The 22,164-nt window shown below is 60.3% G+C and overlaps 2 protein-coding genes across 7 annotated transcripts; both read left to right on the forward strand.

The window, feature by feature from the left end:
- The first annotated feature begins 1,245 nt into the window (after positions 1-1,245).
- Positions 1,246-5,057, forward strand: VAMP2 (vesicle associated membrane protein 2). Its single transcript, XM_033848470.2, has 5 exons — positions 1,246-1,402; positions 1,909-2,029; positions 2,492-2,650; positions 2,747-2,798; positions 3,409-5,057. Coding segments are annotated over exons 1-5 (351 nt in total). The 5' UTR covers positions 1,246-1,400; the 3' UTR covers positions 3,426-5,057.
- Positions 5,058-6,801: 1,744 nt separating this feature from the next.
- Positions 6,802-21,890, forward strand: PER1 (period circadian regulator 1). 6 transcript variants are annotated; one of them, XM_033848465.2, is made up of 23 exons: positions 6,803-6,916; positions 12,273-12,689; positions 12,807-12,905; positions 12,994-13,148; positions 13,245-13,366; positions 13,458-13,659; positions 13,813-13,864; positions 14,003-14,145; positions 14,529-14,607; positions 14,685-14,791; positions 14,978-15,131; positions 15,206-15,314; positions 15,403-15,534; positions 15,946-16,051; positions 16,156-16,327; positions 16,415-16,545; positions 16,743-16,922; positions 17,555-17,788; positions 18,621-19,186; positions 19,613-19,799; positions 19,987-20,176; positions 20,514-20,664; positions 21,059-21,890. In XM_033848465.2, exons 2-23 carry the CDS (start codon positions 12,415-12,417, stop codon positions 21,326-21,328), a joined length of 3,816 nt encoding a protein of 1,271 aa, XP_033704356.1. In that variant the 5' UTR covers positions 6,803-6,916; positions 12,273-12,414; the 3' UTR covers positions 21,329-21,890. The 6 variants fall into 6 exon arrangements, with proteins under 6 accessions (XP_033704360.1, XP_033704356.1, XP_033704358.1 ...); XM_033848467.2 differs by having other exon boundaries at positions 16,162-16,327; XM_033848466.2 differs by lacking the exon at positions 6,803-6,916 and adding an exon at positions 6,934-10,729.
- The last annotated feature ends 274 nt before the right edge of the window (positions 21,891-22,164 follow it).

The raw sequence follows: 22,164 nt of genomic DNA on the forward strand, positions 1-22,164 counted from the left end.
AGGGGGGCCAGTCCTTCTGGAAAGGAGCGGGGTGGGTGTGTCAGCTGCTGCGTCAGGGACGACAGGGGTAGTGGATTATCTCCTACCCGGTCCCAGTAGTATATTTTGGGTCCAGAGCCAGGACAGGAGCTGTTAGGCTGACACCCATGAGGTTAATCTGCACGTACAGTAGTACCAAGTACTTGGGTACCGCAGGTGCCGTCCCTGCCTACTTACTGTCCTTCCGCCTAAAGGAAAACCAAAACAACAAAACAACAAAAAAGCAAAAGTCCTGGGCTTCCCTGGTGGCGCAGTGGTTGAGAGTCCGCCTGCCGATGCAGGGGACGCGGGTTCGTGCCCCAGTCCGGGAAGATCCCACATGCCACGGAGCGGCTGGGCCTGCGCGTCCGGAGCCTGTGCTCCGCAACGGGAGAGGCCACAACACTGAGAGGCCCGCATACCGCGCGCGCGCGCACACACACACACACACACACACACACCCGCAAAAGTCCTGTCCTTTCGCCCAGGCCCTGTGCCTGGGATCAGAGGTTGAGCCCTCCTGCTGCTGCCAGGGTAGCTGCCGCCACTCTGGGACAGAGCTAGGTTTAGGCCAGTCTACAGCCACCACCTGAAGCAGCCCCACGGGGCAGCCCCGTGCCCTCCTCCCGGCGCCCTAAGCTTGCCCCACCTCAGCCAGGCCTCTCCTGCCACGGACCCCTGGTCTGAACCTCAGCTGTGAGGATCGTGTTGCTATCCCCCCTACTCAGCTGTCAGGGGCCCCAGACCTCCCTTGAGATATCCATCTGCAGGGCAAGGGGTTGGGGACCAACTGCCACCACTTCACCTCACCAGCGGGGTCCCAGCTATCCGCATGGCCCGGGAACCTGCACTTGCCCCTTCTGATTTCCCTCCGCCCGCCCATTCCACATGCTGAAGGCGGGTCCGCAGGCGTTGGGACCTGGGGGCAGGCCGAGACCTGGGGCTGGGTGGGGTGCGGACCGGTTGATGGGTTTCACGGAGGAGGAGGACGACGTGTTTGGGGCTGAAGGGTGCCGTAAGGGCCAGGAGGCAGGGGCACGGGGACGACGGGGAGAGCTGTGGTCAGACCGGGTGGGCCAGCTGTTGGTGTGGGGAAGCCGCGGCCGCCAGGCTCCGGGCTCCCAGGCGATGAAGGAGTGGCTGGGGCTCCGCGGCGCCAGACCAGCTCCCAGCCAGCCGCGATCTCCGCCCTCCGCGCCCCGCCCCCGCGGCCCGGCTGCCGACTAGAGGCCCGCCGCGCCCCGCCCCCGCCTGCAGTGCCCGGATGTGAGTGACGTGCGGCCGCCATCTTCCTGTCCCGGGCAGCCAGCGCCAGTCGGAGCCAGCGCTAGCCGCCGCCGCCATCACTGCTGCTGCCAAGTTCTCCGCCCGCTGCCCCCGCCATGTGAGTTGGCGCCCGCGCCCGCGCCCGCACCGGGTGGCCTGCGCCGGCCGCCGGCCGCCGCCCTTAGGCCCAGGCCCAGGGAGGGCCCGGGGTTCGACTTGCGCCCCCCGGCGCGCCCCGCATCCCGAGACCAGGCCGGCGCCAGTGACTGCGCGCAGGCAGCCGGAGGGCCCCGCGTCCCCGGCTGGCCGCGCGGGCCCTGGCCGCGGGAGGGAGCGGACCCGGCGTGCGCCCGTCCCGCCCCTGTCATCGCTGCCGCCTGTCGTTTCGGGTCCACCCTCATTTGACAGGCGGGGAAACTGAGGCCCGGGGGGGGAGGGGCCTCACTCAAGGTCACGCAACAACTCGCTCGCGGGGCCAGACGGAGTCCAGGGTTCCCATCGGGTGGCTTTCTTCCCGGGAAGCAGGAAGGGAGGGACGGATGGATGGACAGGCGGATGGGCGGGGCCCTGGCTGCGGAGCCAAGGGCTCCAGGCCTTGGGTCTTGATCCGTCCCTGCCCTTCAGGTCGGCCACGGCTGCCACCGCCCCCCCTGCCGCCCCGGCTGGGGAGGGAGGCCCCCCTGCGCCCCCTCCAAACCTCACCAGTAACAGGAGACTGCAGCAGACCCAGGCCCAGGTGGATGAGGTGAGTTGTGGGGGGCGGGTGTCAGGCCAGTGGGAAGGACCCTGAGGGTTGGGAAACAGGTGTGCGGGCCCATCTGGGGTTGGGGGTGACGGCACTTCATGTCAGTGAGTTTGGGGACAAAAATATGTCATGCCCGGTCCTTGTCAGCATGCAGTTGGGAGGGACGTGAGGTGTCAGTCAGCCTTGCTAGCCTGGGGTGTTTCACCCTGGGCGGGTGTGCTCTGGTGATCGGCAGGCTGCTTGAGGCTCGGTAAATAGAGGGTGCTGCTGTGATATCTGAGATGTCTGCCTACCAGCATGCCTTGGCGCATCTGCGGCTATGCTAGGCATGTTCTGTGTATGTTCTTGTCATGTTAGCCAGGCAGCATCAGGGTGCGTGTTCTATATGTGGGCTCATGGTGGAGGAGTGCCCTTTGCGATGGGCCTTGGCACACTCCCCCTGCTTTGCGGGCCTTCCCCCAGGTGGTGGACATCATGAGGGTGAACGTGGACAAGGTCCTGGAGCGGGACCAGAAGCTGTCGGAGCTGGACGACCGTGCAGACGCACTCCAAGCAGGGGCCTCCCAGTTTGAAACAAGTGCAGCCAAGCTCAAGCGCAAATACTGGTGGAAAAACCTCAAGGTAAGGGTGGAGGCAGGCGGGAGGGCAGGTAGGAGGAGTGGGGGGTGGATGGGAGTATCATGGTCTGTCTCGCTGACCCTCCCCTCTCGCCCCCAGATGATGATTATCTTGGGAGTGATTTGCGCCATCATCCTCATCATCATCATCGGTGAGTAGGTGGGAGTGGCTAGGGCCCCTTCCTGAAGAGGTTTCCCCTGTCATTTCTGGGTTTTGAAGGTCATTAACCTAGTTTTTACTATTCAGCAGAAAGCACATATAGCTGCCAATAGAAGTTCTGATTCATACACAGCCCCAAACCTTGAAGCTGTTTAGCTTGCTCTTTGCCTGAATCTGGGCAATTTCTCTTAAGATTTTTGGAAACAGGAAAGCTGGTGGATCCCCACTGCTCCCTTGAGGACCCTTTGGGCCTAGGAGCCCAGTCTGGGAACCCTGGAATTGGGGAGTGGGAGAGCAGCAAAGACCCAGGGGCTTGAGAAACAGCTAGGAAGCCAACCACGCCACTGTCTGAGAGCTGTGGTCTCAGAGGCCCAGAGAATTAGGGGTCTGTGGCCCCAAGGCCATACCGTGGAGTTGAAGAGACCTTGGAACCGACCTGTCCAGCCTCTTTGTGTTACAGATGGAGAACCTGAGGCCAAGAGGGGAAGGGATGTCAACCGGCTGGGAGGTGGGGAAGATGGGAGCAGGGCCGGGCTGACACACTGCTTTCTCTCTCTCTTTCTCCCTTCTCCCTCTTCTTCCTTCTCTTTCCCTCTCCACAGTTTACTTCAGCTCTTAAACCCCTGAGGAGCCTGCCCTGCCCAGAGAAGGGCCTCTCCCCCCCACCCCCAGCTGCTCCTCCACCTCTCAGCCATATCTTCCAGCCCACCTCCCTGGATCCGTGTGTGTGTGTGTCGTGTGTGTGCCCCCTTGTAAATAGCCAGCTGTTATTTATACATATATAATATTATATATATTTGGTCTGTTTGTAGTTTTATTACTAGAAGATTTTTTCCGGTTGTCCTTAACACCCCTTCCTGAGGTTCTCATCACCTCCTTTTTCTCTTTCCCTCCTTCCCTTTCTTCCTGACCAGCCCCAAGTCCCCTTCATTTGCATCTGTTATGCAGTCCCCTCTTCCTCCTTCCCTTGGATTTAGCTGATCCTTCCTCCCGCCCTGGACTTCCCCATACCTCCACCCCCTGCAAAAATTATAAAAAGCAACTGTCCAGGCCTCCCTAGGTGCATCTTCTTTGCATCTTTGGGAGGCTCCGAGACTGGTCCCTTATGGTCCTGAGAATCCCAAGGTCTTTTGGGAGCTTCCAGCATGTTAATTAGCATCCATTTGCCTACTGACATCCCTTTTGGTTTCCTTCTCCCCCCCATTTTCTCTTCTGTTCAGTCTTTCAACCTGTGTTTCTTTTTTACTGAGGAGTTAGTCCTTGTTGGTCCTTGTATCACACTTTCATTTGCATGACGTTACTTGCAGGTGGTGGGGAGCCTGGGCTTTTGGGGAGCCAGGCTCTTCTGGCCCCCAGGATTGCCTCCTCTTAGCCCCCCTAGTCCAGTTTGCCTCCCCTACCCCGATTTTCCAAACCTCTTGTCCCTCCTTTCCCTCCCCCCAGCTGGTGTGTAAGTGTCTTGGAGTTCAGTGTGTTATGATGGACCAATAATTCTGCCACTTGGAGTCTCTCCCCACATTCCTGCTCCCCAGTTTCCGTGTGGGGTGCTCAGTTGACATTCCCATGGCGTCTCCCTTCCATCTGCCTGATCTGCCTCCTCCTCCTCCCACCAGGAGAGTTGGGGGTTGGCCACAATCTGATCTCTCTTGGGAGAGGTGGCTGCCAGTGTGTCGGGGGGGTCATCACTGCCTTGGGGAGGATGGGGCAGGGCAAAGAATCCCTCCAGTTCCTTCCTGAAATCTCTGGCCCCACCCCTGCTGGGGGCTGAACTGAAATCCCTCCTCCCTCATTGGGGGGTGTTGCCCCGTCACTGCCCAGCTCCTCTGACTGCCCCCTTGAACTCAGGCTGGGAGTACTGGTCACTGCCAATGTGTGCATGGGACGCGCTGCAAGACGGGGATTCTTGCCCCTCTCCGGGTCTCCTCCTTAGGTGAAATGATGAAGGAAGGGTCTAATGTCTTTTTAAATGGCACAATTTTAGGGGCCTGAGGGTGCAGTCCCTTAACCTGCCACTGGAGGGCACCCCCTAAACTCTTTCTTCCCCCCACAGTCGAGGTTCCTGTGTGGAGGGGGAGCAGGGAGATCGAAGCTGTGGTGTGAAAGGGTAGGGAGAGATGCTGGGGGTGAGGGTGCTGTGTTCTAGACCCCCCATATTATCCCAGTATCCCCTGCCCCCCTTCCCTCACCCCATGCCCCCAATTCTGTGGCGCATCCAGATTGTGAAAATGTACAATAAATGTGTAATGAGTAACCAGGTGGTGTTTTAAGATCTTTTCTTAACCAGTGGGAAGCGTATTGGATCTGCAGGTGTAACAGGAAGGTTGAGAAGATACATCTGGAAGGGACAGCTTTGCCAGGGGGCCTGACCTTGGGCAGGGCAAAGGCAAAGTGTGATTCACCAAGTGGCCACGAGGGGGCACCAGGAGTTGATAATGGGAAATGTTCATGATCCCACTGTCTCTCGGTCCGGTCCCGTGAACCCTGAGGTCTGGGCTTCCCAGCTCCCCCCCCCACCCACTTCCCTGCGGGCATGCTCCTGCTGTTTATTGGATCCCTTTCTACTCCTTGATTTAAGTCTCAAATGCTCTGCAGTCTCTCCCGTGGTCATGTACTCCTAGGCGTGAAGTAGATGGACAACTGTGAAACGTCTCTCCCTCATTGTGCCTAGCACAGTGCTACATCCAGAAGGCGTTAGTAAATACTTATTGAACAAAACAGCTCAGGGAGATCCAGCTGAGTGCGGTGTGGAGCTGGCTGTAGATGGCCTGCTGCCCCTGCACTCTGTTGCCCGACTGGTGGCTCTAGACCCCATACTGAACTCCTTTAACCTCCAGCTCCATAACGCCCTTGACGTGGCACCCTAGCATCCCTGCCCACAGGCACTTCTAACAGTGGGTGGTGAGTGCTAGGTGAGTTCTGGAGGGCCCACTTTTCTGTGCTGCAGCATGAGGATTCAGCAGCCTAGGAAACCTAATAGTGTTTCCCAAACTTCTAGGCTCCTAAGAACTACCGGCAATGCTTTTAAAAATAGATTTTCAGGCCCCTTCCCCGGAGATTGATTCCGCAGTTGTAAGGGACCCCGGTGATTCTTATCATTATGTATACAGTCATTATAATGTTCATCACTTGTTGAGGGCTTACTATTTTCAAGACAGTGCTCAGGGCCTTTTTGTGCTTCATCTACTGAGTCCACATGTTTAGGGTTCCCGCAGGCCTTAGGGCCCACCTTTATCGTATCAGGGACCTGAGTTCAAATCTTGACCCCACCAGAGACTAGCGTGTTAATCCGGATACATTATGTAACCTCTCTGGATCTCAGTCTCATTTGAGACAGTGGGAAGTAGATCAGCCGCCTCCTCCGGGTTTGTAAGCGCATGGCCTGGCCCACAGAAAATATAATCTGGGAGGTGGCTATCATCTTCATCGTTACCACGCGGCACTGAGACCTGAAGATCGCTTCACCGTAATGCCAGCAGCTTCCAGCTTCAGGGAGCTTCAGGAACCCAGGTCCACAGTCCCAGCGCGGGGGCGCTCTTGTCACGCGCCTAACGGCTCACAAAGCGCCCCCACCAAAGCCACCACTGCTCACATCTGCGCCTGCGCAGACTCGGCCGTCCTGGGTTAGCTTGTCGTCAAGGAAAATCCCCAGCTTCTAGGTAAACAAGTTGCCGCGTGAGATCGCCCGCACGTGTCCTCTACAGCTCCGGGACTTCTCAGCCTATGAGAAAATTTGGAGGACTGGACTGGCGTCCGCGTCACCGATCTAGGCGGGTCGGGGGACGCCGCCACAGCCAGTAAGAACTTCGGAGGTGGATGTGGGCGTGGCTTTCGGTCAGCTTCCAATCAACGTGCTAGGGTGGCCCCTCCCGCACGTGGATCTGTCACTGCTGGTTGGCAAACTGACCAATGAGAAGATGAGGGAGGCGGGCGGCGCCAATGGTGGCAGTGCGGGGGCTGCGCGGCCGCACGCGGCGCGGGGCATGGGTCGGCGCCCTTCGGCCAATAAGCTTGAGGGGCGTGGCATCCTGGTCGGCGGGCGGGCCTGGAGAAGCGAATCCAAGTCTCCTTGATCCTAGTTAGGAAGAAATTGGACGGCGTGCGCGCTGAGCGGTAAGTGCTCAGGCGTGGAGGGTGAGGAGCGGCGGTCGGTATGGGTTTTTCCACGGTGGTTCTGTAAGGAGGGGTGTTAATGCATTGCCGTGAGGGGGATCTTGCAAATGCGTGATCACCGCGGTGGGAGCTCTGATGGTTACGGGGGAATAGGGGCTGCGAACTCAGCTCTAGAGAGAGGGGAGCGGGAATCCTTGACATCAAATCCCTCAAGGCCCTAGGGTCCCTGTACCCCTGACTGCCGCGGGGAGGGGCTCAGAAGCCAGCGAACTGAGGGAGCTGAGAACCCTACTCCCAGGGAGGTACGGGACAGGACCCCTGAGAGCCGGTGGGAGACGTTCCAGTGCGTGACTGCTGTTTTGGTAGGTGCCTTAAGCACTTGAAATAGGCAGGGGTTCTGAGGCTGGAGAGAGGTCCTGCTAGGGCAGTTGAGAGGGTACCAAAGGGGATACGGTGATTTGAAAAAGGGTGGGGTGATGATTTGTGTGACCCTGAGCTAGTCACATCAGGGCTCTGGATGTCTTTCTCATGTGTAAAGGGGAGGGGTTGGGACTCGGAGCCATCTTTGGGAGTAAACGTGGGGTAGCAACTGTCGGATCCTGAGAGGGAGGATGGGCTTGTGCAGATTGGTTGTATACTTGTCTTCCTGAGCCCCTGGCGGTGAGGAGGCACCAACAGAGTGCCCTGGTATCTGTCTGTACAAGCAACGAGGCCTGTGGTAAAGTGACCTGCGGTAAGGTGGAAGAGTGAGGAAGTGGGGTTCCTAGGAAGTCACTGGGGCTGGTGGCTGCTAGGGTGATCTCAAGGACTTTGTGAGCATGTGAAAACTGGGACTGTGATGATTTGAAGTGTGTGGAGAGTGCAAACTGAATGTCCCAGGGTAGAGGAGAGGTTGGATGGAGTCTGTGTTTTAGGCACCAAACTTAGAATTGGCTGAGTGTTTGAGAGGCCCAGGTTCCCAGAGCTGGTAACACCTCAGAGGTTCCTGAAGGGTAAGAAATCAGAATGACAAGCCATTATCAGAGCTCAGATTTGAATCCTGAGTCCCATTTGTTAAGAGCCTGAGAACTGATTATGAGACATTTTAGGCAAGTTTGGTAACTTCTGAGCCTTAGTTGGTCCTTGTGGAATGGGGATAATTATACCCATCTCACAGGATTGTTCTGAAGATTAAATAAGATAATGTATGTAAAGTGCTCAGCGCAATGCCTGGGTCATGTTTTTAATTTTTTTTTTTTTAGGTAAAAGAAAATTGCTATAGGGTGACAAAAGAACAGTGACAGGGTGTAAGATTTATGTGAATGCTGTGGTTGGGAACTATTCTCATATTCTTTTTTTTTTGAAAATTTTGGTGACCCCCGCCCCATTTCCCTCTTCCTGGTTCTTGTCTTGAGGCACCAGCCCCAAACCTTCATTCCTCCCTTTTATCCCTCTCCCAAGATCCAAGGCCCCAGGCTGGGCCACTTGCTCTTTCCCAGTTCGAGTTCCTCATCCTAGACCCATTCTCCTCCCTATCCCTCCTCCCTGTCTCTGCTACCATAGTAACAAGAGATTCAGGCTCTGAAGGGGGCCTCAGGGAAGGAGCAAAGGTCTCTTGCAGAACCTGGCCTCCAACTTACCCGCCCTGGCTTTGGGATCGGGCCAGCAGATGTATACAGTCTGGAAGAGGGGGAAAGCCAATGCCAGGAGCTGTAGGAGCAAGCCAAGGGGAGGGCGGATGCGAGTCTGGAGAAGAGAGCTAGGCGTGGGGGCGGGGGAGGGGGGGACCCCTTCCTCCTAATCCTCTCTCCAGGAATCCCTGGCTTTGGGACAGGATGGCTATCGTTGGGTTGGGGGGAGGCGTCCAGGCTGGGTGCATGTCCTGGGCTACCAGCCAAAAGAACATGATGTTCCCAAGTTCTCTGGCCGCCGCCCTCTCGGGCTGGCCGCCTCCCAAACCGCTGCCTCTCCAGCCTCCCTGCCCCACATTCCCCGGCTGCCTCGCCCCGCCCCCTTCCTCCGCTTGACGTCACCGCCGCCTCCCGCCCCCTCTCCTCCATTGACGGCAGCAGGGTCTGGTTACTGTGGGGACCGTGAGGCAGGATCCTGATTAGGGCCTTGAGAGCTGCTGGAGCGCTGGACCCTTTTGTCTACGCAAAAGGAAAATATGGAGGTGGAGGTGGAGAGCAAGGATCGCCTGTGCCGGGGGAGATCACATCTAGAGCCCTAAGGAGTGCTGAGGAAGAAGAAAAAGGATGTTTCCAGAGAAGAGGTGTCTGAAAAGGAGACAAGGGACTGGGCCACAATATATGAGTTGGGGGGGCATTTTCAAGGAGAGAAGACTGAGAATCCAGGCTCCTCAATCCTTTATTTCCTGTGTTTTCTTGCTTTGGTTTTTCTGGGTTATTCTGTAAGCTTTTCCACAGAGCCCTGACCCTGCCCACCCCCCCCCACCCCCCCATGGGGAACACAATTGTTAAGGAAAGCTTAGGCCACGTAACAGGCGTGTGCACCCACGCTGATTACGTCAGCATCAGCCTCTTCACTTGCCACCCACGTTTCCAGGGAGCCCTGAGAGGAACTACACATTAGTCTTGGATGGAGGGGGTCTGTGTAACTGAAGCTCTTCGCGGCCCAAGCTGGCACTTTATTCCCCCAAATTTAGGACTCAGTGTTCTGCTTCTTGCCTCTTAAAAAAAAAAATTATAATTTCCAGCTCCTTCTCTATTACTGAGGCCCCTCCCCCTCCCCTAGCTCTAGTTACAAAGTCACCGTGTTTATGATCACCTACTGCGTGTCAGGTTCTCTCCTGGGGGCTGCGGAATACAGTTAAGGAGACAGGTGATGAGGTCCTTGGCTTTCTCTTCTCCTTGCGGTGGGGACCTGAAGCCCTTGCCACCCCACCTTTGTCTAAGGTCTCTTCTCTCAGCCACCGCTTTGTTCCCCTGCAGCCCTGGCTGCCTGGCCCCTACTTTTGGTGCAGCCGTAACTGTGGGTGGCTGCATCCTCAGGAGAGAAGCACTAGTCACCACGTAGGTTGCCCGGTGACCTTTTCTCTGATTGGCCATGGAAACACCTGCCATTGTTTCCCTTCACAGCTCCTGTTGGCTCTGGCTGCCCCTTCTATTGTTTGCATCCTTCCCCCCACTCCACCCCCTCCTCAGATGTGGACCCTCGATTACCCTCCTCCTAGCTGTCCACAGGATTTGAAGTGTCAGAGGAAGGGATTGGGTAAAAGGGCTCTATTGTGATGACAAGGCTGGGGAGGGGAACCTAGGAAAGGCCAAGCTGGGTTTTCTGTCCATCTCCTCCCAGGGACCAGCTGTCTCATCCAGCTTGGCCCACCTCCTAAGGTCTGCATTCTTTCTGCCCACCCCTGGCAAGGCCAGGGTGTCCTGTTGTGCAAGGCTGGTCGGTTCAGGAAGTAGAGTTATCTTAAATACCTACTGTGGCCCTGGTATGTTCTCTGAAGAGGGACAGCTTACCTCCCCTCCCTTCCCCTCCCCTCCCTTCCATTATTTACTGTACAAGGCGTCCCGCGCCCATTGGCTGGGCTGTGGTGTCTGGGGCCCTTCAGCCCAGCGCCAGCACCCAGATCCACGTGCGCCCGTGTGTGTGACACAGCCCTGACCTCAGTGGGGGCCAGTAGCCAATCAGGCGCCGGGACGAGATCCCCAGCCAATTGGGGGCGGGGCCTGTGGCTCCGCCGGCAGGAGGCCAATGAGGGGCAGCGCCTGGCGTTATGCAACCCGCCTCCTGGCCCCGCGGAGCTTGCACTCAGCTGCGGGCTGCAACGGCGGCGGGCAGGCGACCGGAGGGCGCTCGCGCGGCCAGGTAAGCATCTCCGCGGCCACCCCAGGGGCCGGTCTTCGGCCCGGAGGCTGACTGCCGCCACTTCCAGCCTGATGGGCCGCTTTCGGCCTGGGCACTCAGACGGCACACCAATAATCCGCCTTCCTTGCCGTTGTCCACCCGCTCCCTGTCCCCGGGGACCTAGGTATTCCTCACAATCCTGCACTGGGCGTCCGCACTCCTGACCTGCCTACCTTACCTCCAGCTTTGCCCCCAGCTCCCAGCTGCCCCGGCCCCACACCTGACCCTCATCAGGCATGCCCCCTGCTGCCTTTGTCACTCGGGGGTCTCCGGTTTTGCCCCAGCACCAGGACCCCTTCGGGCTTTCCACGCTTCCCGCGCTCCCTCCTCCAGTCCCTGGCCTCGCGCCGGCTGTGATGTCAGCCCGGTTCAAACTGGAACATCTCGTTCCCGGTGCTAGTTCCTGCTGTTGGCCACAGCCTTCCCTTTTCTCCTGAAGCTCAGAAAATGCTCTGAGGTTGGGGGTGTGGTTGGAGGGAGAGAGTAAGGGAACAGCCGTCTCTGGCCTTTGTCCGTCCCTTGGTCAGAGCAGAGTGTGTCTGCTTCGGATGGCTGTTGGGGGGGGGGGGTGGCGGTGGCGGCGAGTGTATAGAAAAGTAGGGGACCGAAGAGAGGATTCCTGGGTTCCTGACAGTGGCAGGCCTCGGTCCTGGGGGTCGGGAGAAGGTGCAGGGGCAAGAGGAGGAAAGGCTGTGTTGTCTTAACCAGAATGATTGGGATCCTGGAGAGCGCCAGTCTGGGGGCTTTTGCGCGGAGGGCGGTGGTGGTTGTGTTTTGCCCTGGGGAGCAAGGCCAGCCTCTGAAACCCCGATGGCTGCCCCTCTTCCTACGGCCACTCGGCCCTCCGGGGACTGGGGATCTCTTAGAGGTGGGCGACCCCTGGTCGCGCTTGCGAGTGCGGGAGTGTGTCGTTGCCCCGTTTCCGCCGAGAAATGGGGGAGGGGTCGCCCCCTCCCCCGCCCTCTTGCGGGCCCTCCAGCAACCACTGAGCTCAGCCGCTGACGTCGGTTTCCCTGGCGACCGCAGTGGCGGCGGAAGCGCGTGGTGGGGCCGCGCAAGTCCGCGCGCATGTGCGGCGGAGGTGGCACCGCCCCCGGATAAAATTAGCCCGGAGGCCTAAATATAGAAGGCGGCAGGCTCGCACCCTGCTCCGAGGCCTTGGAGTTCCAGGCGGAGTGGGGGCCTGCTGGGAATTTGGGAATGGGAAGTATCCAGGCTGTGGCTCACAGCTGAAGTTCTTTCTAGTCGACCGCTTAGGTATTACCTCCTCAGGCCACGCTGGCAGGGGATGTGGGGGAAGGACCAAGAGAGGCCCCTTTCCACCTGCAGCCCCCCGACGCTCCCCCGCCCCGTACGCGGACAGGAAACAGAAATTGCTTAGGCTCCATATTGGAAGCCTGGGTCTCAGGAGCGTGGGGACCTGAAAGGGAGGAGGCTGAATGAAATTGGCAGGTGTTGTGAATTTACAGCCCAGGTTTTTCTCCTTCTTGGTCTCTCTTTTCAGGCGCTGGCTGTGATCAAACTTCTCAGCTCTCTGAGGCTTGTGTCTCCCACCTCGCTCCCCTGGCCAGGCCTCCCGGCCCCCTCGTGCCTCTCTGGTGGCCTCTCCGCCTTCCCTGTTCTCCTGCGCTCCCCATGGCCCAGACATGAGCGGCCCCCTCGAAGGGGCTGATGGGGGAGGGGACCCCAGGCCGGGGGAATCCTTTTGTCCTGGAGGGGCTCCATCCCCTGGGCCTCCACAGCATCGACCTTGTCCTGGCGCCAGCCTGGCTGACGACACGGATGCCAACAGCAATGGCTCCAGCGGCAATGAGTCCAATGGACCAGAGTCCAGGGGTGCATCTCAGCGGAGCTCACATAGCTCCTCCTCCGGCAATGGCAAGGACTCGGCCCTGCTGGACACCACTGAAAGCAGCAAGAGGTGTGTTTGGATGGGTTGCAGGTGCTAGGAGTGGTCTTTTGAGCAGACTGAGCTGGGAGACAGGCGCGTGCTGCTGCCCACTTTCTCCTCATCTTGGGTCTGTTGCTTCTCCCCTAGCACAAACTCTCAGAGCCCATCCCCACCCAGCAGTTCCATTGCCTACAGCCTCCTGAGTGCCAGCTCAGAGCAGGACAACCCGTCTACCAGTGGCTGCAGGTTCGTGGGGTGAGGGCTGGGGGAGAGGGCTGGGGGCCACGCTCTGGGGCTAATGTCTATACCCGCTCCCTCCTTGTGGGCCCTGCAGCAGTGAACAGTCAGCTCGGGCAAGGACCCAGAAAGAACTTATGACGGCGCTGCGGGAGCTCAAGCTTCGGCTGCCACCAGAGCGCAGGGGCAAGGGCCGCTCTGGGACCCTGGCCACGCTGCAGTACGCACTGGCCTGTGTCAAGCAGGTGCAAGGTGAGTGGTGCTTCCTGGGAGGGCAATGTTCAGGTCCTGGGCTAGTACCATGGGGGCAGTCTCCTCACTAAGTGTGCTGCTGCCCGCACCCTGCAGCCAACCAGGAATACTACCAGCAGTGGAGCCTGGAGGAGGGCGAGCCTTGTGCCATGGACATGTCCACCTACACTCTGGAGGAATTGGAGCACATCACATCTGAGTACACGCTTCGCAACCAGGTCAGCGCAGCCCAGCCTCTGTATCCCGACGCACCCCCAGCCCCACTCCCACAGCTCCTGAACCTGCTCTTGTCTTTGCTTTCTCGCCTAGGATACTTTCTCCGTGGCTGTCTCCTTCCTGACAGGCCGCATCGTCTACATTTCTGAGCAGGCAGGTATCCTGCTGCGCTGCAAGCAGGATGTGTTCCGCGGTGCCCGCTTCTCAGAGCTCCTGGCTCCCCAGGATGTGGGCGTCTTCTATGGTTCCACTGCCCCATCTCGCCTGCCCACCTGGGGCACGGGGGCCTCGGCAGGTGAGGTCCCGAAGTGCTTGGGGGGAGGGATGAGCAGTTCCAGGAAGCACCTGCCATGAGGGGCCAGGGGCCCCAGGCTTTTCCTTGCTGGGTTCTTCTCAGCCCAGGGAGGGGATGGGGAGCTGTGCTTACTGTCCTCCTGGTCTGTCTCAGGTTCAGGCCTCAAGGACTTCACCCAGGAGAAGTCTGTCTTCTGCCGTATCAGGTAGGCAGGGGACGTGGGAGCAGACCCCTTGCACCTCCCACACCCCGTTTTTCTTTGCTGTGTGGCCCATGACCTTGAGGTGGGTGGTGGGTGGCTCTTCACTGACAGTCCCTAATGCCTCTTTCTCTTCCTTGCTAGAGGGGGTCCTGACCGAGATCCCGGGCCTCGGTACCAGCCATTCCGCCTAACCCCATATGTGACCAAGATCCGGGTCTCTGATGGGGCCCCTGCACAGCCGTGCTGCCTGCTGATCGCAGAGCGCATTCACTCTGGTTATGAAGGTGGGCGGGCCCAGGCGCCTGGCCTGGTTGGGGTAGGAGGAAGGGGGCCTTCTCTAGGCTGGGGGTGAGGCAGGACGGGAGTGTGGGAGACAGCTTTGGAACACAGAAGGTATTGTTAAAATGAGGGTTTGAACGCCTCTTTAGAGGTAGAGTTGGATGAGAGCCCTAAGCTAGGAGAAGGCAAAGGAGAGTACCTTGGTTTTCAGTTTCATTATCGGCATGGGGCACAAAGATTGTCCAGACCATCTTTGTAGGCTAGAGGGCCCAAGGCAGAGCTGTGGAGAGAACTGTCTGCCAGCCAGCCTGGGCCTGAGGCAGCATGGAGGGCTGAGGAGCTGGACCGTTCTGGAGGAAATCCAATGGCCACACTTTCTGTGCCTCAGCTCCCCGGATTCCCCCCGACAAGAGGATCTTCACTACGAGGCACACGCCCAGCTGCCTCTTCCAGGATGTGGATGAAAGGTGAGGTCAGGACCTGGAGAAAAAGGAGGTGTCCAGGGCCGAGGCTTTGGCCATTCTGATGCCTCCTGTCATTTCAGGGCCGCCCCGTTGCTGGGCTACCTCCCCCAGGACCTCCTGGGGGCCCCAGTGCTCCTTTTCCTGCATCCCGAGGACCGACCCCTCATGCTGGCCATCCACAAAAAGAGTGAGTTCCTTTCATCCTGCGCTCCCTTCCAGCTGTCTCCAGGGCTTCCTAACAGCTGTCCTTGTGATTGTGTCTTTCAGCGCCTTGGCCTCTTGGATTTCGGGTGGGGGGAGGCTCCAGGGGGCTCCACAACCTTACTTAGCTCTCCCTCCCACTGACCCGCACCTCATTTCCCACTCCCTTCAGTCCTGCAGCTGGCTGGCCAGCCCTTTGACCACTCCCCTATCCGCTTCTGCGCCCGGAATGGGGAGTACGTCACCATGGACACCAGCTGGGCTGGCTTCGTGCACCCCTGGAGCCGCAAGGTGGCCTTTGTGTTGGGCCGCCACAAAGTACGCACGTAAGTGGGTGGTGCCCTGGAGGGCGGGCCAGTGTGGAGGGGGCAGGGCTCAGCTCATCCTTCCCACCCCGCAGGGCGCCCCTGAATGAAGACGTGTTCACTCCCCCAGTCCCCAGTCCCGCTCTCTCCCTGGACCCTGATATCCAGGAGCTCTCTGAGCAGATCCACCGGCTGCTGTTACAGGTGAGAGTTGAGGGGACGGGGCTTGAGAATGAGGAAGGGGTGCGGAACAAGGCCTTGGACATCTGACCTGTCGCTCTTCCTGCCTCAGCCTGTGCACAGCCCCAGCCCTACCGGGTTCTGTGGAGTCGGCCAGGTGACTTCCCCAGGCCCTCTCCTCAGCCCTGGCTCCTCCAGTGCCAGCAACGGGGGTGACGCCGAGGGACCTGGGCCTCCTGCACCGGTGAGTGCCTCTCTGCCACTTTACCCCTTTAGTCTCCCGTTCCCTTGTTCTCAGAGTCAGCACTGCCAAACCCAGAGGAGCCGCGTCCACCTCCTTTTCTTTCTCGTCCTGCTCTCATAGTGATCTCTGCTCCTCCCCACTGGGGCCTTTTTCTTTTTTTTTTTTGCGGTACGTGGGTCTCTCACTGTTGTGGCCTCTCCGGACGCAGCGGCCATGGCTCACGGGCCCAGCCGCTCCGCAGCATGTGGGATCTTCCCGGACCGGGGCACGAACCCACGTCCCCTGCGTCGGCAGGCGGACTCTCAACCACGGCGCCACCAGGGAAGCCCTGGGGCCTTTTTCTTGTGCTAGGCTCTGGGCTCCCCAGGCTGGCCACGCCCCCCCAATGCTGCCCACTGCCCTGCCCCACAGGTGACCTTCCAGCAGATCTGTAAGGACGTGCACCTGGTGAAGCATCAGGGGCAGCAGCTTTTTATTGAGTCCCGGGCCCGGCCTCTGCCCCGGCCCCGTGTCCCTGGTGAGTTGGTGAGGGTGTGGGTGAGGAGTGAGGCCTGGGGCGGGGCGGGGCGGGTCCCATGACCCTCAGCCCAACCCAGAGGAGCTTTTCTCTCCTCGGCCCAGCTGCAGGCACATTCAAGGCCAAGACCCTTCCCTGCCAATCTGCAGACCCAGAGCTGGAGGTGGCACCTGCTCTGACCCAGGCCCCACTAGCCTCGGCTCCTGAGGAGGCTGAGCGGAAAGAAGCCTCCAGTTGCTCCTACCAGCAGATCAACTGCCTGGACAGCATCCTCAGGTAAGGCCATCCTGGCCCATTCTCCCGCTTGGGCCCCGGCCCTGCCCCACCCAGGCGCTGCTCTCATGTCTTCTGGTGCTTCCTCAGGTACCTGGAGAGCTGCAACCTCCCCAGCACGACCAAGCGCAAGTGCACCTCCTCCTCGTCCTGCACCGCCTCTTCGGCCTCCGACGAGGACAGGCAGCGGGCAGGAGCGGTCTCTGTGGGGACCGAGAAAGGTGAAGAGCCAGGCCATCCTGCCTCCACAACCCTGTCCTCTGTTCCTGCGTCTGCATTTCTGTCTTTGGGGCCCCACCTCACTCTGTCCCGTCCCCGCCCAGCCTCCAGATCTCCACTCTCCTCTCTCTCCCCACCCCCACTGGGGTTTCCTCTCCCAGCCTCCCAGCGGGGCGATAACCGGCATCTCTCCGTACAGATCCATCGGCAGTGCTGTCTGGGGAGGGGGCCACCCCTCTGAAGGAGCCGGTGGTGGGAGGAGGCGCCCTGAGCCCGCTCGCCCTGGCCAGTAAGGCGGAGAGCGTGGTGTCCGTCACCAGTCAGTGTAGCTTCAGCTCCACCATCGTCCATGTGGGAGACAAGAAGCCCCCGGAATCGGGTACGGGCGTGGCTGAGGGGGGCGGTGCCCGGGCTCCCTCTGCTCCCCCAGCCAGCGTCCCCCCTCCTGCTGGCTGCCTTCTCCCGCCCTCTGGTTCCTGATGGAGAGAAGGAGGCCCCCGTCTTAGCTCAGGGCTGCCGCTTCTTGCTCTCCACCCGCCCGCCAGCCTCTGCCGCCTTGTCTGTCCCTCATCCTGCTTCCTGTGTTCTCACCGTCAGTTCACACACAAAGTCTGGGGTGTAGTTCAGCCTGAGGTGCTGCCCGCAGACGGTCGAGGCAGGGACTGTTGAAAAGCCCTGAAGGGTCTTCGGGCATTGACCTGGAAAACGAGTGAGGGAAGTGCGAGGTGTGGGCTTCCCTTCCAAGGAGTCACGGGGGGGTCATCCTAGGGTAGTGCCACTGACGAGGACTGAGTATCCCTTTCTTACCCTGGGACGGCTTTACACGGGGAAGAAGGCCCAGAGCCAGTTCTCGGTGGGGAGGTGGCCAAGAGATGCAGGGGAGGCCCAGGCTCGGCCGCAGGGCAGAGCCCAGGTCTTTGGCTAAGCTGCTGGACATGGAGGGTGCCGTGTGGTGTGGGTGTGCTAACACTTAAGGTGATTCTGACCTTTCCCCTGTCTCATCTTCCTCAGACATCATCATGATGGAGGACCTGCCTGGCTTGCCTCTTGGCCCAGCTCCCAGCCCAGCCCCCAGCCCCACGGTGGCCCCTGACCCAGCCGCAGGTGCCTACCGGCCAGTGGGCCTGACCAAGGCTGTGCTGTCCCTGCACACCCAGAAGGAGGAGCAGGCCTTCCTCAGCCGTTTCCGCGACCATGGCAGGCTGCGTGGACTTGACGGCTCCTCCACGGCCCCCTCGGGCCCCGGTGAGTTGGGTAGCCACCTGCCTGCACCCGGTCTAGGGCCAGACTGTCGGGGGAGGGGTTCTTGAGGGAGATCCTTGTGCTCCAGGGACCCAGGCTATTGCCACCTCCGCCACCAGGGCCCTGCCTAGGGATGGCCCCTCGCTAGCTCCTCCCCAGCGGGCGGGGGTCCAGGCTGCCGCCAGAGGAGGGCAGCACTGAGACAGGCAGGCAGGGGCGCTCTGCTCCAGGTAAGCCACTCCAGGCCCAGTCTGGGGGCTGGGGCAGGAAGCGAGCCCACTCAGGACTCAGTTGCTGCTGACTGGGAGATCTGTGTAGACCGGCAGGGAGGACTGGGACGACTTCGGGTGGGGGCAGGGCTTCAAGGGCAGGTGGCAGCCCTCCAGGTGCCTGAGGGAGGCCCCCTGCAGGCGAGCATAGGGCTAGGAACTGGGCTTTCCCGCCCACCTTGGCTCCATCATGAGCCATGCGGAGCACGGCCCCACTGGCAGGAGGGTCGCCCAGGCTGGTAGTTGCCTGCTGGACCGGAGCCACCTGCCCATTCGTCCACGACCTCGCCTGCCTGCTGTCCGCCAGCAGGCCTCGGTCTTCTGCACACCTGCAGCACCCCGCCTCGTGTAACCTCTCCTTCCCCGGCCGCTTTGTCAGTGATTCCCGCGTCTTCCCTGAAGGTCCCCCCACCTCCCCAGAGTCCCCTCTGTTACGTGTGGGCCAGGGAGGCAGACTCTCTGGGGCCTATCCTCTCCCTGGTCCGAGTGGCAGGGCAGCCGGCCGGGGTGGCAGGGCTGCTAACCCCCAGGTCGAGGGCCTTGCTTACCCTAGTCTCTCCCCTCAGGCTGCCGCCACGGCCCCGCAGCCCCCGGCCGCCGCCACCACTGCCGATCCAAAGCCAAGCGCTCCCGCCAGCACCCGACCCCTCAGGCCGAAGCCCCCTGCCCCGTCTCCCACCCGTCACCTGTGCCATCCTCTGCCCCCTGGCCCCCACCACCAGCCACGCCGCCCTTCCCGGCTGTGGTCCAGCCCTGCCCCCTCCCCGCGTTCTCCCCCAGAGGAGGCCCCCAGCCTCTCCCTCCTGCACCCACATCTGTGTCTCCTGCAGCTTTCCCTGCCCCACTGGTGACCCCAGTGGTGGCCTTGGTGCTCCCTAACTATCTCTTCCCTGCCCCACCCACCTACCCCTGTGGGGCACCCCAGGCCCCCGCTTCCCACTCCCCTTCTCCGTCCCTGCCCCTGCCGCCCCCCAGCCCTCCCCGCCGCCCCGACTCTCTGCTCTTCAACTCGAGATGCAGCTCCCCGCTCCAGCTAAACCTGCTGCAGCTTGAGGAGCCCCCCCGTGTCGAGGGGAGTAGTGCTGGGCACCCCCCTCCCAGCGAGGAGACTGCCGACCCAGCGGCCAGACCGGTGAGCACCGAGGCCCGCCCCCATCCTCTTAGGGCCCCCACGCAGCCCTCTCCCCTGCTCCTCCCGTCGCTCTTCCTCCTGCCCCCCGCCCACCTGGCATCCCCAGAGGGCGGTGTCGTGGGGTGGGAGGCCCCAGCTGCGTTTCTGAATGAGGCAGAAATCAGCTGCCTCATCTGTGAAGTGGGGACAGGCCCGTCTGTCTGACAGGTGGCGAGGACATCCCAGTAACTTCTGAGAGTGCCTCTGCTGCTTGGAAAGGGCCCAGCGCCACGGCGCTGCTCTGCACCAGCTCTCGTCACTCAGCCTGGGCCCACTGTCATGGAGTGGGAAGAGGCCGCTTGGCTTGGGTGCGCTCCCGGCCAGAGGCAGCAGTTGAAGGGAAGCCTAGGTGCTGATCCCTTAATCCCTCGCCCTCCCCTCCCCCAGGTGGAGATAACTGAGTCCTCCAACCAGGACGCGCTCTCGGGCTCCAGCGACCTGCTGGAGTTGTTGCTGCAGGAGGACTCGCGCTCTGGCACGGGCTCTGCTGCCTCGGGCTCCTTGGGCTCTGGCTTGGGCTCTGGGTCTGGCTCAGGCTCCCATGAGGGGAGCAGCACCTCAGCCAGCATCACGCGTGAGTGCCCTGCCTCCCACAACACCTCCCGGGGTAGGACAGTGTCTGGGGGGTCGGGAGGCCAGGCCCCACTTTGGCCAAGCAGCCTGGGCCCCTGCCCTGCTTCCTAAGGCCAGTGGGCTTGAGCGAGGCCTGGTGGAGCGCCGGGCGGCCTGACTCTGTTGGTTGCCCGCCCCTCATTCTACAGGCAGCAGTCAGAGCAGCCACACGAGCAAGTACTTCGGCAGCGTCGATTCTTCCGAGGCTGAGGCTGGGGCTGCCCGTGCCAGGGCTGAGCCCGGGGACCAGGTCATTAAGTACGTGCTCCAGGATCCCATCTGGCTGCTCATGGCCAATGCTGACCAGCATGTCATGATGACCTATCAGGTGCCCTCCAGGTGAGGACTTTCAGGGACCTCCTCTGCCTCTTCTTCAGAGGAGTGGGGAGGCTGGCGGCCCACCCTCACTGCAGCTAACTTGGGGTTTTCTTTCTGGGCCTGGCTCTGCTCTGGGGCTTTCCTGTTCTGCCCTCCGCCCCTTGGAGCCCCACCATTAGTCAGGCTGAGGGCAGCTTTCCTGGTCCTGGAAGGCCTGAATTCCCAGAGCACCGGTTCAGGGGAGGAGCATGAGGCAGTGAGTGGGGAGCTGGGGAGTTGAGGTAAAGGAAAAATGCCAGCCTCGTGGGCCCTGGCCCCAGCTCCCATTCTCTGCCTCCTGAACCCCTTCCCGGAGCAGGGACATGGCCTCTGTGCTGAAGCAGGACCGGGAGCGGCTCCGGGCTATGCAGAAGCAGCAGCCTCGGTTCTCAGAGGACCAGCGGAGGGAACTGGGTGCTGTGCACTCCTGGGTCCGGAAGGGTCAACTGCCTCGGGCCCTTGATGTGATGGTGAGAAGTCAAGTCTGGGCCAGGAGGGAGAAGAAAGAATTGAGCTCAAGTTGAAAGGGTAGAGGCTAAGGGCTGATCCCCTCATTGTTCCTTGGATCATTAATTCTGAAGGACGTTAATTCCACTAAATTTGCTGCTGGGTTATTTAGTGTTAAACCACGTGTGTTTTGGTAGACCTTTCCTCGGCCAATCTTATGCTAGTGTATAGTGCGGTCTGGGTACAGGGTACGATGCATTTTCCAATCTTGTTGACCCCATGCGCATCTGTATGGATTCATGTTTCTTGGGCATACGTTTTGGGAAGCACTCTCGAGTTGGGGAACAAGGGGAACTGGGGTGGCAGGTCAGCAGGGAGAACTCTGCCTGACTCGCTCATATCCTTTCTTTCTCCAAGGCCTGTGTGGATTGCGGTAGCAGCACCCAAGACCCTGGCCACCCTGATGACCCACTCTTCTCGGAAATGGATGGACTGGGGCTGGAGCCCATGGAGGAGGGTGGGGGCGAGGCGGGTGGCGGTGGTGGTGAGGGCGAGGGCGGTGATGAGGCCCAGGCCCGAGCTGGGGCCGCGGTCTCAAGCTCTCAGGACCTGGCCATGGAGGAGGAGGAACAAGGTGGGAGCTCATCCAGTCCAGCCTTACCTGCCGCAGGAAATGGCACCAGCTAGACTACATTTGGGGCCACCTCCGGGAATGCATGAGAAGCTTCCTTCTCCCATGTCCCAACTCGCAGAACTCAGACGTGGCTGGACCAACCAATAGAAAACTGTCCCGGCTTCTCCCGCTGTAGGGGGTGTGGGACCTCCCCCCGTCAGCAGCCCAGGATCCAGGGGCTGCCTCTGGCCTCTTAGAGAACAGAGGGTGGCACTCTTTAGCCCAGCCCAGAGAAGCCGCACCTCCCATCCCTGCTGAGGAGTCGTTCCTTCCCCTGGACAAGGTTGCTGACAAGCTGCTGAAGTGGTTCTCCAAGCCCCAGCTGAGCCGGAGTCCCTGTCCCTGCGGCTTGGGGCTGCGTTTATTTATTTGGAGAGCCAGCCCTCTGAGGCCCAAGCAGGACCCAGTGGTCCAGACCCCTAGCTGCTCCGGGGTGGGGGAGGTTGGTGGACCGTGGAGTCCCTGGTGCTGCCCCTCAGGTGGGACCCAGGTGTTCTCAGCTGTACCCTCTACCGCTGACATTTGTGTTTTTGATATCGTGTCTGTTATTTTTTAATATAAAAAGAAAAAATACCAGGACTTTGTGGAATGAACTTTGGGGGTTGGGTTAGGGGAGCTCTTTGTGGGGAGGTGTGGCGCCCCCGTTTCCGGAAGGTTGTAGTGAGAGTGAGCCATTCCCTCCTCTGAGGACCCGCATCCCTCTTCTCCACAAACCCTTTCTCACTGAGAAAGCAGGTCAGTCTAGGTGGCTATGGGATGGGGGGCCACGCAGCCATTCATAGTCGAGTTGGTCCCCAACGGTGTGGGAGAGAGGCGGGTGGTGCAGAGTATTAACCCTCAGGCTCAGAGC

This window comes from Tursiops truncatus, chromosome 20 (genome assembly GCF_011762595.2).
Source record: "Tursiops truncatus isolate mTurTru1 chromosome 20, mTurTru1.mat.Y, whole genome shotgun sequence".
In the NCBI taxonomy this organism is placed as follows: domain Eukaryota; kingdom Metazoa; phylum Chordata; class Mammalia; order Artiodactyla; family Delphinidae; genus Tursiops; species Tursiops truncatus.

Coding starts and splice junctions, on each gene's coding strand:
- VAMP2 (XM_033848470.2), top strand. Junction 2,030..2,491: donor CCCAGGCCCAGGTGGATGAG/GTGAGTTGTGGG, acceptor GCCTTCCCCCAG/GTGGTGGACATCATGAGGGT. Junction 2,651..2,746: donor ACTGGTGGAAAAACCTCAAG/GTAAGGGTGGAG, acceptor TCTCGCCCCCAG/ATGATGATTATCTTGGGAGT.
- PER1 (XM_033848465.2), top strand. CDS start 12,415: ATGAGCGGCCCCCTCGAAGGGGCTGATGGGGGAGGGGACCCCAGGCCG. Junction 12,906..12,993: donor CCGTCTACCAGTGGCTGCAG/GTTCGTGGGGTG, acceptor TGGGCCCTGCAG/CAGTGAACAGTCAGCTCGGG. Junction 16,923..17,554: donor CAAGAAGCCCCCGGAATCGG/GTACGGGCGTGG, acceptor CATCTTCCTCAG/ACATCATCATGATGGAGGAC.